Source organism: Dipodomys spectabilis, unplaced genomic scaffold (genome assembly GCF_019054845.1).
Source record: "Dipodomys spectabilis isolate Male_0828 unplaced genomic scaffold, ASM1905484v1 ptg000046l, whole genome shotgun sequence".
NCBI lineage: Eukaryota > Metazoa > Chordata > Mammalia > Rodentia > Heteromyidae > Dipodomys > Dipodomys spectabilis.
This window is the reverse complement of record NW_024870723.1, coordinates 7,341,501-7,359,734: the sequence shown is the minus strand read 5'-3', so window position 1 is coordinate 7,359,734 and position 18,234 is coordinate 7,341,501. Positions and strand designations below refer to the sequence as shown.

Below are 18,234 nucleotides of genomic sequence, written 5' to 3'. Positions count from 1 at the left end.
CTATAATTCTATCTATTCAGGAGACTGAGATCTGAGGATCACGGTTTAAAGCCAGCTCGGGCAAGAAAGTCTGTAAGACTCTTATCTCCAACTAACCACCAGAAAAAACAAGTGGCACTGTGGCTCAAGTGGTAGAGCGCTCACCTTGAGCTGAAGAGCAGAGAGACAGAACCCAGGCCCAAAGTTCAAGCCCCACGACCAACCAAAAAAAAAAAAAAAGGAATAAATTAAAAAGAATAAAGGCATGATGTGGCACTAGAGGCATTTAATACTATGTATATAAACTAAATATAAGTGTTCCTCTTATAATGAGGATAATGTTCTAATAAACTCATTGTAAACTGAAATATTCTAAGCTAAAAATGCATTATATCACATGCCTAACCTACCAAACAATGTAGCTTAACACTTCTGCAGACTGTTCAATATACTTTCCCACTGTTATTACATGATTGCCTAGGAGCTAAGACTCACTGCCACAACCAAGACCACAAGGAAGTGCTGTACCATATATTGCTAGCCAAGGAGGTTAAAAAACATAAAATTCAAAATACAGTTTCCACTGACTCCACATCATCATAAAATTAAAAATCTTATATCAAATCATCACAAGCCAACAACTGTGTGTTTGTGTGTATGTGTATACGTTAATATATGCATCTTTTAAAATATAGGAGAATGCATACTAAAGTAAAAAGCAGTTACTACTAGAAAGAATAATAATAAACTTGAGGAATAGTAAGTAAACATTTCTTTTTATATTTCTATAGGATTTTTTCATGTGTAAATCAGTAGCAGGGCAGAACTCAGGGCCTTCAGCTCTTGCTTGGCTTTCTTGCTCATGGCTGGGATCTACCAATTGCACTCTGCCTCCAGCCCATCATTTCAGACTTTTCTGAGCAGGTCTCAGTACCCTAAGGAGCAAAGATTATGGGTGTGAGATACCAGCTCTTAGCTTTTTATAGGACCTGAATGTTTGTGATGTGTATTCTTGCAATTAAAAAAAAGAGATAAGCCAGGCACCTCTGGCTCACACCTATAATCATGTCTGTAACCCTAGCTACTCAGGAGGCTGAGAGCTGAGGATCATAGTTCAAAGCCAGCCTAAGAAGGAAAGTTCATGAGATTCATCTCCAGTTAACCACTATAAAGCTGGAAGTGGTGCTGTGGCTAAAGTGGTAGAGTGCTAGCCTTGAGCAAAAAAACTGAGGGATAGCACCTAGACCCTGAGATCAAGCTGCAGAATTAAAAGAGAGCGAGAGAGAGAGAGAGGGAGAGAGAGAGAGAAACAGAGAGAGAGAAAAATGAAAATTATATATTTGATACGATACTCATGGCCACAATATATATTTATAACACAACAATAAAAGGGGAAACTAACCCATCAAAAAATGGGAAAAAAATTTGAATAGATATTTTTCTAAGGAAAATACAAAGCACATGAAAAGAAGGCCAATATCACTAGTCACTAGAGAAAAGCAAATTAAAAGCATGAGATTTCACTTCACACCATTAGGATAATAGTAAGTGTTGGCAAGGAAGTAAGAAACTGAAAATTTCATATATTGTTGGTAGGAATGTAAAATGGGAAGTGCCTATGTGAACATCTGGCAGTTCCTCAAAAGTTGGAGTTACAATATAACCCAGCAACTCTACTACTAGGAATATATCCAAGAAAATTAAAAACATGTTCCCACAAAAACTTGTACAATATGCATGGTACATTGTTCACAGTAGCTAAGAAGGAAGAAAAATCCAAATGGTCCTCAGCTGGCAAACTGCTAAATAAAATGTGGTGTATATCTGCAGAATGGAATATTATTTTTCAGTCAAAAAGCACCAGTACGTTATTGTGTTGATGAGCCCTGAGAACAGTATCCTAAGTGAAAGAAGCCAATCACAAAAGACCATAGACTTTATGATTTCATTTATATGAAATGTTTGGAATAGGAGAACTAGAGATGGAAAATAAATTAGTAGCTGCCTATGCCTATCCCAGAAGGATGTCTGGGGCAGAAGTAGAGTGTAACTGATAATGGTACTAGGTTTTTGGTATGTGGCAGTGAAAAAAATGTCCTAAAAGTGATTGTGGTGATGGCTGTACAACTCTGTGGACATACTAAATAAAAGCCAGACTTACATTCTTTTTTTTTTTGGGTGTCCGGTCGTCGGGCCTGAACTCTGGGCCTGGGAGCTGTCTCTCAGCTCTTCAGCTCAAGGCTAGCGCTCTACCACTTGAGCCACAGCGCCACTTCCGGCTCTTTTCTTTTTGCTTATGTGTTGCTGAGGAATCGAACCCAGGGCCTCAGGCATGCAAGGCAAGCGCTCTACCACTGAGCCACCTTCCCAGCCCCAGACTTACATTCTTGTAGTGGTGAATTAAGATGTCAACAAAACTGTGAAAAAGCCTCAATCTCTCTAGTCCTAATCAAAGAACTGTCAGGCCATCTCCTCAGGACTGTGAAGGTGATACTACCAGAACCATTAACTTCAGGCAGAAAAGGTCATAGGATGGAAAACTTTATGACAATTTTTTAAAAATCACCTGTATTGAGCATCTTTCCATTTTCCTCTGTACTGGCTTCTAATGTTCTAATGTCTAATCTGCTTTCCTGCTCTCTCTCCTCTTCCTCCTTCACAGGAGTTTATCCCCCTAGTCCCTACCTACCGCATCTTGCTTATGACTGAAGCCAGAGGCTCCTTCATATCAGGCAGGGGCCCTACCACTGAGCTGCTTCCCAGCCCTCTCCCAACAAACCTTCACAGAAGTTAATGTTGCTATTACCCCAACTTACAAACTAAGGCTCAGAAAGCTGAAATATTTCACCAAAGGGCACAGACCTTTTACTCTTTTTTAGAATTTTTCTATCCCTGAGGTTCTTCCCCGTATCAGTTCCTTGGCTGTAGAGCAGCCTCCCCTCCCCATCCAACACTGCCTGGGAAACATCCTACCCTGCTTCACCCAAAAAATCTTGGTCAGCATCCATGACAAACTGTTCATACAGTAGAGAAAATAAAAAACAAAAAACAAACAGAAATTAGCCTGAAGAAACTATAACTAAGGGCCTTTTACTGTTGTTACTTGGGAAGCTACCTTGTCTGATTCTAAGTAGAATCTGCCTTCTATCACCTGGGAACTACGTTTGCTTAGTATAGGCATCAGGTCTTCCAACAATGCCCAAAAGAAAAGAGGGAGCTGATGACAGCAAATATCCAAATATCCGATAGTGAGGAGGCCTTAAAGACTTCTTCTGTGAGCAGAATACAAAGGAAAGTGAGAGTCCCTGGCAGAAAATAAAACAAACCTCACAGCACAGGCAGGACTAGTCTCTAGATTTTCTCTTTGAGATATACCTTCCAGGAGGTCTTGTTCACCATAATTCACATGCAAAGAACAAACCAAGTGCTTATTAACAATCAAACTACAGTGTTCCTGAGCAACTTAAATTCCACGATAATTACAACATAATTACTCAATTCTTCCCATCCCTAAAAGTGTGTGTGTGTGTGTGTGTGTATGTGAGAGAGAGAGACAGACAGACAGACAGACAGACAGACAGACAGACAGAGACAGACAGAGACAGAGGCAGAGACAGGGAGACAGACAGAGGAAGGAAAAGGGGGAGAGAGAGAAGAAGGAAAGAAGGAAAGAAGGAAGGAAGGAAGGAAGGAAGGAAGGAAGGAAGGAAGGAAGGAAGGAAGGAAGGAAGGAAGGAAGGAAGGAAGGAAGGAGCAAACAAGCAAGCTAGCTCATGAACCTGGGGTTGGGAGAGAGGCTAGAGAGGAGACAGAAGAGAGCACTGAGGACAGAAAGAGAATTCAGCAACAGAATAAATATCCTTAGTTTGACTCCCAAATAATCAGGGGGAAAAAAAGAGAGAGAAAGAGATGATTCCAAAACTACTTAGCCAGGAGAATTAGATAATGATAGATACTGTAAAAGAATTAAAATATGTCAAGTACCTATGATGTGCTTCCCATATGGATCCTTATGTATAATATCCTAGAATTCCAAAAAACCACAGACATTATTCTCATTTTAAACTAAGGAGGCTGTCAACTTCAAAAATTTAACCAAGCCAGGCACAGGTGGCTGATGCCTGTAATCCTAGCTACTCAGGAGGCTGAGATCTAAGGAACAGAGTTCAAAGCCAGACTGGTCAGGAAAGTCCCTGTGAGCCTTTTATCACCAATTAACCACTCAAATACTAGAAGTGGTGCTGTGGGTCAAGTGGTAGAGTGCTAGCCCTGAACACAAAGAGGCTCAGGGACAGCTTTGACACCCTACAATCAAACCAAATCAAACCAAACCAAAACTAAGCATCCTACTGGGAGTCACTGACTGCAGTGGGAGATACATGCCTCAGATGGGATCTCAGGGCTTGGAGAAGCACACCCTCACAGCTTCCAGCTATGAAACTGTCAGATCATCTATAACACACATTTTTTTTTAATTGTGAAAATACCTTACAGAGGGGTTACAATTACATGGGCAAGGTAATGAGTATATTTCTTATCAAGCATTGTTGCCTCCTCCTTTGTTTCCCCTTCCCATCCCTTCCCATTTCCCACCCCTCCCCCCCCCCCAGCCAAAGTTGTAAAGTTTGTTTTCGACATAACTTGTACATCTCATTGTTGCAATGGGTCCACCTGTATCCCTATTTAAATGATTTGTTTTTTCCCTTCCCCTCCACAAATTATATCAGCATCAAATACAATGAAAGCAGGGGTTATACCATGGGGGAGGGACATACAAAGCAACAAAGAAATCATCTTATAAATATGTTAGAAACAATTGCAAGAAAGAAAAAAACATTTGAATAACGATCTTGGGGTTCATTTCACCTAACCTCAACTTATCTGACCTTTTCTGCTTGTCTCAGGCATATACTAGTTATTGCAAATAAGGGAAACCATGGGACCTATGTTTTCTTTGGGCCTAGCTTACTTACTATAATTTTTTCCAAGTCTTTCCATTTCCTAACAAACGGGGCATTGTCATTCTTTTTGATAGAGGCATAGAATTCCATTGTGTATATATACCACATTTTCTTGATCCTTTCATCTACTGAGGGGCATCTGGGTTTGACACCATGCCAAGACCCTATTCTCTAGACTGCTCCAAGCCAATGACCTGAATGGCAGAATACACTAAAGCCAGACCATTTATAATCAAAGAAGGGGTCCATAACAGATTCTCTTTGCTCAGGAACACCCAAGCATCCTGGCTAAGACTTCCTCTTAGCTGCACTGCAGTAAATATCCTATCCAAACCATCCTCCTTTCCTTCCTTCATGGTCTCAGACCTGGACCCTACCTACACTCACTTCCCTTCCTCTTTATCTCTCATGAGTGTCAGCAGCAATATATCTCTTACATATCTTATTCTGTCCTGGTATCTGCTTCTTGGAGGATACCAACTGAAAAATCCAGAGAGTGACAGAATAGGGACTTAAGCCCAGCCCTAATCCTGAAGCCTGGCCATCTTCTTATACCACAGAAATGGATTAATTGATAAATTAGACTATTACATGCAATTATCAGCAGACCCATCAGCAGTATTCAGAATAGCTGATCACTCCACTTTCATTGAAAGTCTTCACTGACATATGTTGACTTTGCAAACAAAAAGTTCTACAAAATCAGTAGTGGTTTCCTATGGAAAAGATGATGGAAGTGTTTTAATTTTTTATTTAATTCCACTTAAAAAAATGTAATGCAGTCACTGATAAAAGAATAGTAGGACATGGCTGGGAAGGTGGCTCAGTGGTAGAGTGCTTGCCTTACATGCAGGAGGCCCTGGGTTCGAGTCCTCAGCACCACATAAGCAGAAAAAGCCGAAAGTGGTGTTGTAGCTCAAGTGGTAGAGTGCTAGCCCTGAGATGAAGAGCTGAGGGACAGCACCCAGGTCCAGAGTTCAGGCCTCACCACTGAAAAAAAAAAAAAAAAGAATAGCAGGACAATCAACAAAAGATATAAACTGAAAGGATGTTAATTAATCATATGTACTTTTATCTCTTGAGTGAATTTATCATTTTGTTACAGCATTTATTTAAAACTAGACATGAACTTAATAGCAGATTCAAACCAAAGCAGCCAGATTCTCCACTTGGTGTAGTTTAGGGCAGAATGAAGAAGTGAATAAGATAGAGGCAGAAATGGACCAATCAAAGCAAACACCTCAAAACCTTTCAGAAGTCCAGATTAAGAAAAGAAAGGCTGCTATCAAAAGATTAAAAAAAGAAAGAAGGAAAAGCAGTCACAAAGAATCCATTCTGACCCCACTTGGGCCACTTTCAGCAATGTGATCTCAAGCTTTAACATCTGAGAACTACAGGCACCTCATCCATCAGAGGAGACTCAAAACAAACTCCAACATCAGGCACTAAGAGACTGAGATCTGAAGATCACAGGTCCAAGCCAGCCTAGGCAGGAAAGTCCCTGAGACTCATATCTCCAATTAACCATCCAAATGTTGGAAGTGGAGTTCAAGTGGCAGAATGCTAGTCTTGAGCAAAAAAAGCTCAAGAACAGCACCCAGGCCCTGAGTTCAAGTCCCAGATTAGCACAAACAAAACAACAACAACAAATCCCAGACTCCTAACCACATAGTATGGACAGAATCTGCAGAACCTCTAGTGTAAATGGTTAGTAAATGGTACCTCAAATGTGATTGCATAAATAGGAAAGAAAAGTAAAAGAAACTATTTTAGCTAATCTCAAAAGGAATGTTCAAAGGTTTCATTCAGCTGACTGCCTTATCTTAATAAAAACACTGGCTGGAGAAGAAAGTAAAACTACATCCACAGTTAGTGGGGAAGAATATAAGCCAGTCTCTGAGGCTCAATAGTATTTTGCCTGAAGAGAGACAAGACAGACTCAACAACTCAGAACTGATCTACAGAAGCTACAAAAAGAGAAACTGGCAACAATTTCCAGCTGTGTGGCCCAAGACTAATACTTTACCTCTCTGAATCTCAGTTCCTCATCTCTAAAAGAGAATGATGCTCTTACCTATTTGTGACAGGAAATGAAAGCAATAGAACATTTGCTAACATTGTGTGTTTAATAAACATCAAAAGCTTCCTGCAGATTATTTGCACAATGAAATTCCCTAATAATTATGTAAAACAAATTCCATAAGTTTTAATTTTGCAGACGGGGTTTGAGACTCATACAACTAAAAAGCTTAAGAGCTGGAACTCAATTCAATGTGACACCAAGACAGAAATTTAACCACCATACTGTTGTCTTTCCCTGTATATGTCAGGGAAAGAAAGTTTCTAGCAGGTTAACTCCCTTTCTTACATCTTTCTTTTTTCCTAAAATTGTAAGTAAATAGAAAATTCATCTTACTGAAATCATGATCCACTCTACACTTGCACAGTTTCTTTAAGGAAATCATACTATTTAATTATTTTCACTCTTAAGCTCACCAAATTCCTGCCCATCATTATGTACTATTCGCCTACTTTACAAATAAGGAACTGAAAAAGCAGCCAACTGCTAGGATGATATGCCCAGTCATACGGAAGCCACTACCACAGCCTAATAAAAAGCCCTGGTGCCCTTCCTCTAAATCAGCTTTTTATTCCTTCACATGACACAGTCTACATAATAAAGAACAGATCGTTCATTTTTTATCTGGAATACTACCAAACACATAATTCAGCAACAGGCCTCATGACCCCACCACCTTGTCAAAGGGAACAAAGTATATAAAAAATGAGGTTTGCAGGAGCAGACGGTTTTGGTCTGTCAACTTTCTCTTAGATTACACCTGTCAGTCCAAGATAAAATATGACAAAAAATAATGTAACAAATCCTCATGTCTTTAGAAATTCAAATTAAACTTACTGTTCCTTCAAGCTTACATATAACATACCAAGGACAACACTGAACTCTTGATGGCATTAGAGGGATTCATGTTTTATCAACCTAGTCTTTGAAGAAAACATGTAACCTAAAACTGGACTGCTCTGAAAAACTCCAAGTCAGTAATGTACATTTAGCATAAATTTATTTAACATAAATAAATTTAATATTAAAAAATTAACATAAATAAATAACATAAATTCATAGAGAATTTTCAGAGTTTCCTAAGGGACCTGCAAGAGCTTAGAAGAACACTTTCACTTGTTATATTTTTGAAACCTCAGCTGAGGGAAGTAAGATGGTTTGCTCAAGTTATCACAGACAGAAAATGAAGCAGAAAATTAACCTGCTAACTGCAATCTATTCCACTTGTAAATCTTGTTTCTAATGTCCATAATTCACTTAGCACTTCCAGTAAGTAATAGAAAAAAGGATTCGGATCCTGATGGCCACTTATCTATAATATAATCTTCTGAAGTCCCTGACATTGTCTGAATTTCAAGGATTTATTTTTGGTCTATACACTGTGGGTCATAATAAGTTCCACAAGTCAGAAGGAGGTAACATAAACAAGAGACCTGGCACACAGCCTGTGAAGGCCACAAAGGCAAACAGCAGGTCTTTAGGCCCCTAGTAGAACTTGTTAGGCGCACATTCTCCAAAGACAGACTGAGCAAATCAATGAACTTACTAATCAAATAGGTACTAATCTTGAACCAGGTCTGTATGCTGTTGAAACACCAGTTTCTATTGCTTGCACTTCATATGATTTCAACACAGAGTATAAATTAGGCTTTACAGAATATTGAAAACACAAAAGAATAAGAGAGCCATTTACTAACCTTAAGGCAAAAAGAAAAAAAGTTCAGTTGAAAGTTCCTATTATGTGTTAGTAACTCTCACTGCAGATATTGTAGTACACACTAAAATCCCAACCAGGCTAGGGCAAGAGGATTTCAAGGATGGGCTAGAATGCATAGAAACCATGTCTCTAAGTTTAACTAACTAACTAAATAAATAAATAAATATTCTTGATGTTATCATGGGGCTTTGGAATCAACTAAACCTGGGTTTAGATCCCAGCTTCAGAATAAGCTTGTAGCCTTAAGTAGTGTAGCCACACTACTATTACTTCTCTAGTCCTAAATTTCATACAGAAAAATACCTACCTGATAGGAATTCTGTGTTGAGTCAGACAATATGTTTAAAGAAATAAAGGATAACATAGGTACAAAGAGAAACCTAATTAGGATTATACTCCTTCCCTCCTTGTTAACTGGAAAGTTTCACTCATTCACCTTCATTCAAATGTCACTTCCTTCTTGACCTATCTATAATAGAGCCCCCAAATCCCTCTCTCGTTATTATTACTCATTTTTTGGCAGTAGTATGTATTTCTTTTTCTAGATGCTACATGTACTCCACTGTTAGGCAAGCTTCAGGACAGGGAATTTGTTTTTGTTTTTTTGTTGGGTCTGAGCTTTTCTGCTCAAGGCTAGCATTCTACCACTTTGAGCCACAGCTCTACTTCTGGTTTTCTGGTGGTTATCTGGAGGTAAGAGTCTCACAGACTTTCCTGCCAGGGCTGGCTTCCAACTGTGATCCTCAGATCTAAGCCTCCAGAGTAGCCAGGATTACAGGTTTGAGTCACCAGTGTCCAGCTTTGTTGTTTTAATTGCTATATCACCATAACTGAGAAAATACCTGGCTTGTACTTCATGCTTAATGTTTGCTGAATGACTCAACATGTTAATTCAACAAATAGTTGTGTTGAGTAGAGGTTTAAGTCTTCTGCTCAGGAATCTCAGACTTTTGTCTCACTTAGACAGGACAGCTGGCTCTTGACTGTTCTCATGTCCACTATGTTCCCTACATTCAGGCTATTAACCAATTGCTCCTAAAGCCCATATCAGATCACTCATTTGTTTCAATGGCTTCCCATCACAATTAGAATAAAGTCCAAATCCCACTTATGAAGCCTCTACCATCCACCAACCCAGACTAGTCTAACCTCCTTCTCCTAATACTCTCAGAATTTTAGATTTACCAGTTTTTCTCTTTCTCAAGCACACCAAGGTCTTCCTTTTTCTTTACTTTTCTTTCCTGAGACAGAATCTCGTTGGGTAGCCTAGGCTTTCCTTAAACTCATGACTCTTCTGCCTCTATCTGAATGCTGTTGTCTTTTCGTTTTTAATTTAAAACATAATACACATTTTACTAAAACTTAAAAGAGTTCTACACCAGGCTCTAGTAGTTCACATCTATAATCTTAGCAACTCAGGAAGCTGATACCTGAAGGATCATGGTTCAAAGCCAGCCTGGGTAGAAAAGTCTTGCAAGACTCCCATCTCCAACTAACCAACAAAATGCTAGACTGGACATATGACTCAAAAGGCACAACCCCAGACATGAGCAAGAAAACAGAATGAACACACAAAACCAAAAGTGGCAAAAAAAAAAAAAAAAAAGAGCATATAGGAGTCTTTAAGTTCTAAACTCTTATAGAATTAACACTATTCTGTTTTAATGCCTAAAACTCTTCAACTAGCAAGCTAAAAATAGCTGGTCAAGGGGGCTAGGGGGCTGCCTTTTTTGACCTAGAGCCCTTATGCTGTTCACTGATGGGAATGCTCTTCCCCAAAGCTGATGACTCCTCTCCATCCAGCTCTCAGCGGCAGTGTTACCTCCAGAGAGTCGTCCTAGGCTCAAGGTGCTCCTGCCACCATCCTCTCCACTTCTATCAGACATCATGGAATTTTCTTTCCGCAAAGCATTTCACTACCTATAGTGACCTTATCTGCTTGTTTGGCCTAACTTTCTAAACAGAATGTATGAAGACAAGGTATTTCTTAAGCTTACTGCTTAATGTTCAGTATGTGACACATAACAGACACTTGATAGATATTTCCGAACCAGTAAACTGGATCTAAAATGGGTTTGCTAGGATGAAAGATGTAGGTTAGGTATGCTACTGGCCTAAGAGTATATAGTAGGGTACTGGTTTCCATCCAAAGACAATCACCTCATCTCACTGAAATACATAAATTTCAGCCAAACTTACTTAGGAATGGGAACCCGAATTAGCGTCCCTTCCACTTCTGGGTTCAGATTCATTCCACTTTCTCTTATAGCCTTGATAGCTGCAGCTGTACACTGAAAACCAGATCAAAAGGTAAACAGAATTAGTAAATAATTATTACCAGATGTGAGCCCTCTGTCGATAACTGGCAACCCATCTTGGCAGAACATGGAAACATTTAGTTCTGTTACCAGTAAGATCAGGAAGTTACATTGGTGTAGAGTGCTTTGATCAAGCTGAATAGCAAACTATGTCCACTCCTGGTACCAGTGTATTGCGGAAGGAAAAAAAGACAGAGAAGAAAAAATAAAAAGAAAACAGCTCTGCTTCTTTGAAAAGATTTCAATAGTTTGAGGCAACACAGATCAAAACCACAAGAAATTCTCAAGGGAGGAGGGCTAGTCTGTGCAAAGATTGGTGTAAGGACAGATGAAAGATTTCATACATTAAAAACTCTAGTTGACATTTACAAAATATACCAAAGTAGATTTAGAGTGAATAAATAAACTTAACTCATTCACATCTATACTCATACCAAACGCACTCACGTTTTCAAATGAATAATAAATCTCACTGCTAAGTGCTGCAGGAAAGGTAAAATGGAATCAAGGTAAAAAGCATGGGCTTTAGAGTCAGAAAACTCGTATTTCAAATCCCAGCTCAGATAACCATTTGACTCAGAGCAATAAGTGTGACCTCTTTGAATTCATGATCTGAGATGACATGATACCTAAACCTCAAGTCATGAGATAGCATAAGCAATTCATCAGGCTATGTTCCTGCCACTCAGTCATTACAGAAACAAATTACAAATATTTATTAAAAATAGGCCAGGCACCACTGGCCCATGTTTATGATTGTAAGCTTCTTAGGAGGCTGAGATCTGAGATGTCAGTTTGAAGCTAGCCTAGGAAATTAGATTCCTCAAGACTTTTATCTCTAATTAAACAGCAAAAAGCCAGAAGTGGAGGAGTAGTTCAAGTGGCAGAATACCAGTTTAGAGTGGAAAAGCTGTGTGAAAGTAGGAGGCACTGATTTCAAGCTCCAGTCCTGGACAAACAAACATGGAATGCACAAAACCCCCAAAAAAGGCTGAGTTGCTGTCATCACCTAGGTGATACACTAACATTCTTGAAGGGCTTGAAGGGCTTCTCTAGCACATCAGTACACTGACCTCACCTCACCCAAGAGCAACACTGTAGCTGTACCTGGAATGCAATGGAATCTTAGGTTTGACCAAAGCCAATTCACATACTTGGATTCACAGACCAGTTCTTAAGTTCCTCCATTTGACTTTGCATTTTAAATGCATGAGCTGTTCCTTATTTTATAAACATTTTCTTATTTTGGAGAAGATGCCTAAGAAGCTTTACATTTCATTGTTAAGTGACCTTAATTTTACACTCATATAAAATATTACCATAGATCAAAATTACAAACCAGAATGTTCACATATAGATGTGTAGACTCTAAGTATGTATAGAACCTGATTGTGGCCAGTGCCTAAAATAATAAAAGCTTCAAATGAAACTTCTGACCAGAGACAATCAGTTTTAGAAACAATTTCTAGTGGGGCTGGGAAGGTGGCTCAGTAGTAGAGCGCTTGCCTTGCATGCCTGAGGCCCTGGGTTCGATTACTCAGCACCACATAAGCAAAAAGAAAAAAGCCAGAAGTGGCACTGTGGCTCAAGTGGTAGAGCGCTAGCCTTGAGCTGAAGAGCTTAGGGACAGCGCCCAGGCCCAGAGTTCAGGCCCCACGACCAGACCCAAAAAAAAAAAAAAAAGAAAGAAAGAATTTCTAGTTAACTAAGCATAGCTTACATTATGTACAAGTGTATTGGAATCCAAAGGATAAAGTCAAATCCCTAAGCATACACACAGTCTTCTCTTAGAATCTGAGAGATGGAACAAGGTTTCTATCTTACTTCTAGTTACTGACAGTTAAGAGGGATTTGAATGGATTTAGTTTAATGGTGTTACTTTGTCTAAGCTCAATGTATTCAGAAATTATGACAAGCTGATTTCCTATTAACCAAAAAAAAAAAAAAAATAGAACTAAGTCTGGTGTATAAAGGATATGACCAAAGTAAATAAAAGTTAACAGGATAAAGAAATGAAATTGATTTTCCTCTGCATGAGAACCACCATCATCCTTAATAAAATTAAACACTAACTTACAAAGTTAATGACAAATCTCCACTTTGAAGGAGAGCCTGATTTCAAATCTCCCAGTCCTCTTCTTCAGCTTCTCCCTCCACAGCTGGTAAGACATTGCTATAATGTACCACTACTATCACCACCACCTTTCACAGTCTGGCCCAAGTAGTTTCATATAACCTTCCCTTGGGGGCACAGGAACACTCACTAGTGACACTAAGCTGGGCAGAAACTGCATTTCAGTATTTACAACTTCCAAATACAAGGCAAAGTGACAGGTACAAGCTAAGTGCTCAGTAAAAGCTTACTGAAAGAATGATCTGTTTTAAATCTATCAGAAAAAGTCATCTCCTTACTTCATCTATATAACCTCCCAAACTTGATTTTATACTGTTAACTTTTTCATGTCTTTTTATAGAGAAAAATACAAGGCTTCATTTTTGTAAAGAAATTTACTGTAAGAAGTAGCTGACCCAATGTATTCTAGGTCTATAGACTCTAAGTTGGCATGGTAGGATGCAAACCCTCACAGGAAATTAGTCATTTCCTCAACACAAACCTGAACTACTCATGGGTCACACATACATATAGAATTTCTATCCCTTATCTTAGCCTTTACCCTCTCACTGAAGGAGGATGCTCACCAGCATTGCAAGGCTAACTGATTACTCTCATATGGCAGCCCTGAACCACTGGTTATGGATACTAGAGTACTGTATTAAGAAAGATCACTGATTCCAACTGGGGTCAGACAAAAAAGAGGGCTATGATTAATTAGCAATGTGTGACATTGCTCTTCTTAAGCTATCTATGCTGAAGAGCAAAATATGACAGACTTGTAGACAGGTGAACAAGAGCTTGAGAATTTGAAATCAAGCTCAATTCTGTAAATTACCATATCAATTACTAGCCTTCTGTGTCCTCTGTATCCAAATGAATCCCAGGAATGCAAAGTCTATGAAAACAGATCTAATCTCTCTCAATCATCAATGAATTCCCCAAAATACATATTGAATTATGAATGGTAAAAGAAGCATAGGCTTTGTTCTCAAAGAGCTACATTCAAATCTTAACTATGCAAAAACAGTATGAATCTAGGAGAGACACTTTACTTCTCTGAGCCTGTTTCTACATCTATAAAATGGAACAATAATGCTAATTTTATTGATCGTGTGAAATAAAATATGAGAAATTGACTGGCAACACACATTAGTAGCTGTCTCCTCTCCACAAGAACAGAGCATGCAGAATTTTCTCTTGTATTTGCTTTGTTTGGTTCAAATAATATTGTAGCTACATTCCCTTCTTTTCCCATCATTAATTCTAGCTTTGGACAAGTTTATGGAAGGCAGCAATTGTGTGTATCATTTATCAATCAGGACATATGTTAAACAAATGCAACACAGTTTTTTGTCCTCAATGCATTCAAAAAAGATTTTACATGCAAATCTGCATCATGTCACTGCAGCATGACACAGATATACTCTGATTTGGAAAGAAAGCCAACTTGTATGTGAAACAAAAAAGGATTATATAAACAGAAAGAGGATTAGCTCAGCATTTTGAAGTTATGAACCTGAAAACTCCATGGACAGCTTGTAAGCTGGAGGAAGGAAATGTTTAGTTAGAGCTATTTATTTAATATATACACCAGATGAGATAAAGAAATTTAAAAGACAATGTAACTCACACTTTCTCACTCTGTCCCTATAAATATGAACCTCTCTGCTGCAGTGCTTGTTAAGCTTTTTCAAAACCCAGAGAATTTCAACCTGGAAAAATGGCAAAGATGTTTTGGAGATATATTCCAACTTCCTAAGAAAAAATTATGCTGTTACTACCTCCTCCTACCATAGAAGATGCTTTGGTAGCCAATCAGGTACTTCTTTTGTGAATACCATTTGATATTTAATAACAGAAGTGGCTGGCTCTGAAAAGCAATCTGCCTGATGAGGTCTTCAAGCTGTGTAATTAGGAGGCTATTCCCTAAATTGGCCTACAGTGCCTATGGGATTAGATGAACAAGACAAAAAGGCCATAGCGGGTTCAGAGAGGCCAGTAAGGGAAAGAGCTGGTGTTTCCTCTTTCATCCATTTCCCTGTTCCTCAGTAACTTCATGAATGAGTGTTCCCTTCCAACAACCTAAGGGCAAGAATTCATCCATCAAGGAAAATTTATGGACTACTTCTAAGTATCAGCATTGTAGTTTGATACTAGACACAATGAAAAAGCTAGACACTTTAACAGTAGACCTTGGGTATCATAGATATATGGTTCTAAGGAGACCACCAATGAGGAAAAACGACAAATGTTCAGGATGCAGAGTTCAGAACTCTAAGATTATTCAAATTTACCTGTATGTACAGTAGGTCTGGGAATCTATAACTTGAAACTTTTATGTTGGGTGTTGATGGCTCACACCTGGAATTCTAGGTACTCAGGTAGCTGGGATCTAAGGATCACAGTTTGAAGACAGATTGGGCAAAACAGCCCTCCAATTAATCACCTGAAAGCCAAAAGTGGAGCTGTGGTTCAAGTGGTAAAGTGCTAGATTTGAGCATTTTAAAAGCTCAGAAACAGAGACCAGGCCCAGAGTTCAAGCCCTAGGACTGGCACACACATACAAAAAAATTACTGTTGCATACATAAATACTACTCACCAAAGACTAAATCTTATTTCATATTCTTCATCTTGAATACTGCTGATGCTTGATTTATTTCCCCATAATGCCAACTAATTTCCACTAAAGACGAATCTAAAACGTTCACTCTATCACTTAAATTAAGCACAACATACGCCCTTGGCAGCTTGAGAGGATTATCATTGTTTACTTTATTTGGGGGGCACCATTTGCCTTTTGGGAGACCTATTTTAGTGGCAGGGAACCAGGAGAACACATTGATTTTAACATAACTTATGGTAATGCCTGATTGAGAACTTGAGTCAACTCAGCTGCATAAAGCATGTGAAGAAATTTACATTTATTTATTTCACCAAGGCTCAAACTTAGGGCCTTGTGCTCTCACTCAGATGATGTTCATGGCTGGTACTCTACCACTTGAGTCTTTTCTCTAAAATGGCATTTTGCTGGTTAATTGGAGATCAAGTCTCATGAACTTTCTTGCCTGGGCTGGCTTTGAACTATGATCCTCCAAATCTCAGCTTTCTGGGTAGATAGGATTACCAGTACCCAGTGGAAATGTAATTGTTTACATTTCTTTTTTCTTTTTGTTTTCTTTTTTTTTTTTGGGGGGGGGGGGTCGTGGGGCTTGAACTCTGGGCTTGGGCCCCTCAGCTCTTCAGCTCAAGGCGAGTGCTCTACCGCTTGAGCCACAGCACCACTTCCAGTTTTCTAGTGGTTTATTGGAGATAAGAGTCTCACAGACTTTCCTGCCTGGGCTGGCTTTGAACCTCAATCCTCAGATCTCAGCCTCCTGAGTAGCTAGGATTACAGGCATGAGCCACTGGTGACCGGCTTCTTTTGCTTTTTTCTATTTACTGATTTACCTTGTATCACACTTGGTCAAAACTAGATGTAATAAACTCATGCCAAGAGCTAGTGGCTCACTCACACCTGTAATCCTAGCTACTCAGGAGGCTGAGATCTGAGGATTGAGGTTCGAAGTCAGCCCAGACAGAAAAAGTGCATGAGACTCTTACCTCTAATAAACTACTCAGAAAAAGCTAGAAGTGGTGCTGTAGCTCAAGTGGTAAAGTACAGCCTTGAGCACAAAGGAGGCCCAGAGACAGTGCCCAGGCCCTGAGTTCAAACCCCAAAACCAACAAAAAAACAAATTTATTAATTCATGAATCAGATTGAAAGCATGGCTGAAATGGTAGAGCATCTACCTAGCAAGCCTAAAGTCCAGAGTTCAATCTCCATATCACAAGAAAAACAAAAACAACAACAGAAAACCCACAAAACTGTGACAAAGGTGTAGTTATTGTAGTATAGTCCAAGCTTACAATTTAGTGAAAGTGAAAAAGGATTTGTATGTATAATGGGAGGAGAGTTAAACTAGGTAGATTAGGGAAGGCTTCCTTGAAAAAGTGACACTGCTGTAGTGATCCAAAATATGAGTAGCAATTAACCAGCCAACCGTGTTCCAAACTGTAGAAACAATATATGAAAAGGCCCAAAGGATGCAATGGGAGTAAAGTTTAAAGTCTGCAATGGGATTATTATTTTAAAGAACTAGAAGGCCAGTGTAGATACAGCAGTATACAAACAAGATTGGAAAAAAATGACAGGCCAAATCATGTAAAGCCCAGGTCCACAGTACTTTCAGTTTCTTGATCTTGTATCTTTAATTTCTCAAAGATTACTTGAAGACACCATTAAACCACTTAAACTTAAAACATAGACTTAGAAATGATGTAATCCAATACATCCTTTTACAAATTAACTGCAGTAGATAGAACGGAGTTGGGCAGTGGTAACTAATAGCAACCCAGTAAGTTTACCTAGCACATTTGCTACAAGAAGCCTCTGATTTGAAAGTTTGTTTACAGCAAGGACTTTCCCCCTTTACAGATACTCAGTTTGTCAAGTCTTGTACATGTTGAACTTTGGTCTAGGTCTTTGAAATAGAGAATAAGATCTTACTTTATATTAGCATATGAGGAAATACAGGCCCAGAGAGTTAAACTACTTGCCCAAGTTCTAACAACCAATTAGAGCAAGGGATGGGACCAAATTTCAGACCCTATAGGACACCCAAGCTAGGCCAATTCCTACTGGACCAATAAGGAAGGATCTGGTGTTAGAGACGTAGCTCAGTTGGTAGAGCCCTAGCTAGTAAGTGAAAGCACCAGGTACTGAGTTTAAGTCCCAGTCTTGGACCTAAAAAGAAAAAAAAAAATTAAGGAAGGATCCAATTACCCTCCTCAACTAGACTTAATACCACACAGCCTAAAATAAAGGTTATAACTGATTTAACGCAATTTACCCTCTGATCTTGGAAGCAATGTGCTCTGTTCAATATTCTGCAATGGTCAGTCTGAAAACTCTAGTTTTAAAAAGAATGTGAAATCTTTGGAGTGTCTCCTTCAAATACTAATAGAGAAATCACAAATTGATGGCACTCAGGCTATATATGTCCTATTAAAATGTTTTATTTGT

At 38.9% G+C, this 18,234-nt stretch overlaps 1 protein-coding gene across 6 annotated transcripts in view; it reads right to left on the bottom strand.

The window, feature by feature from the left end:
• Mrrf (mitochondrial ribosome recycling factor) overlaps window positions 1–18,234 on the bottom strand; it is a 59,871-nt gene that overhangs the window by 24,753 nt on the left and 16,884 nt on the right. For 5 of the 6 annotated variants that reach the window (XM_042678636.1, XM_042678637.1, XM_042678634.1 and 2 more), the window contains one exon: window positions 10,937–11,028. In XM_042678636.1, coding sequence (XP_042534570.1) covers window positions 10,937–11,028 — 92 coding nt within the window. Of the gene's footprint in view, window positions 1–865; window positions 915–10,936; window positions 11,029–18,234 lie in introns of those variants that run through there. The other variant, XM_042678635.1, reaches the window with a different exon arrangement.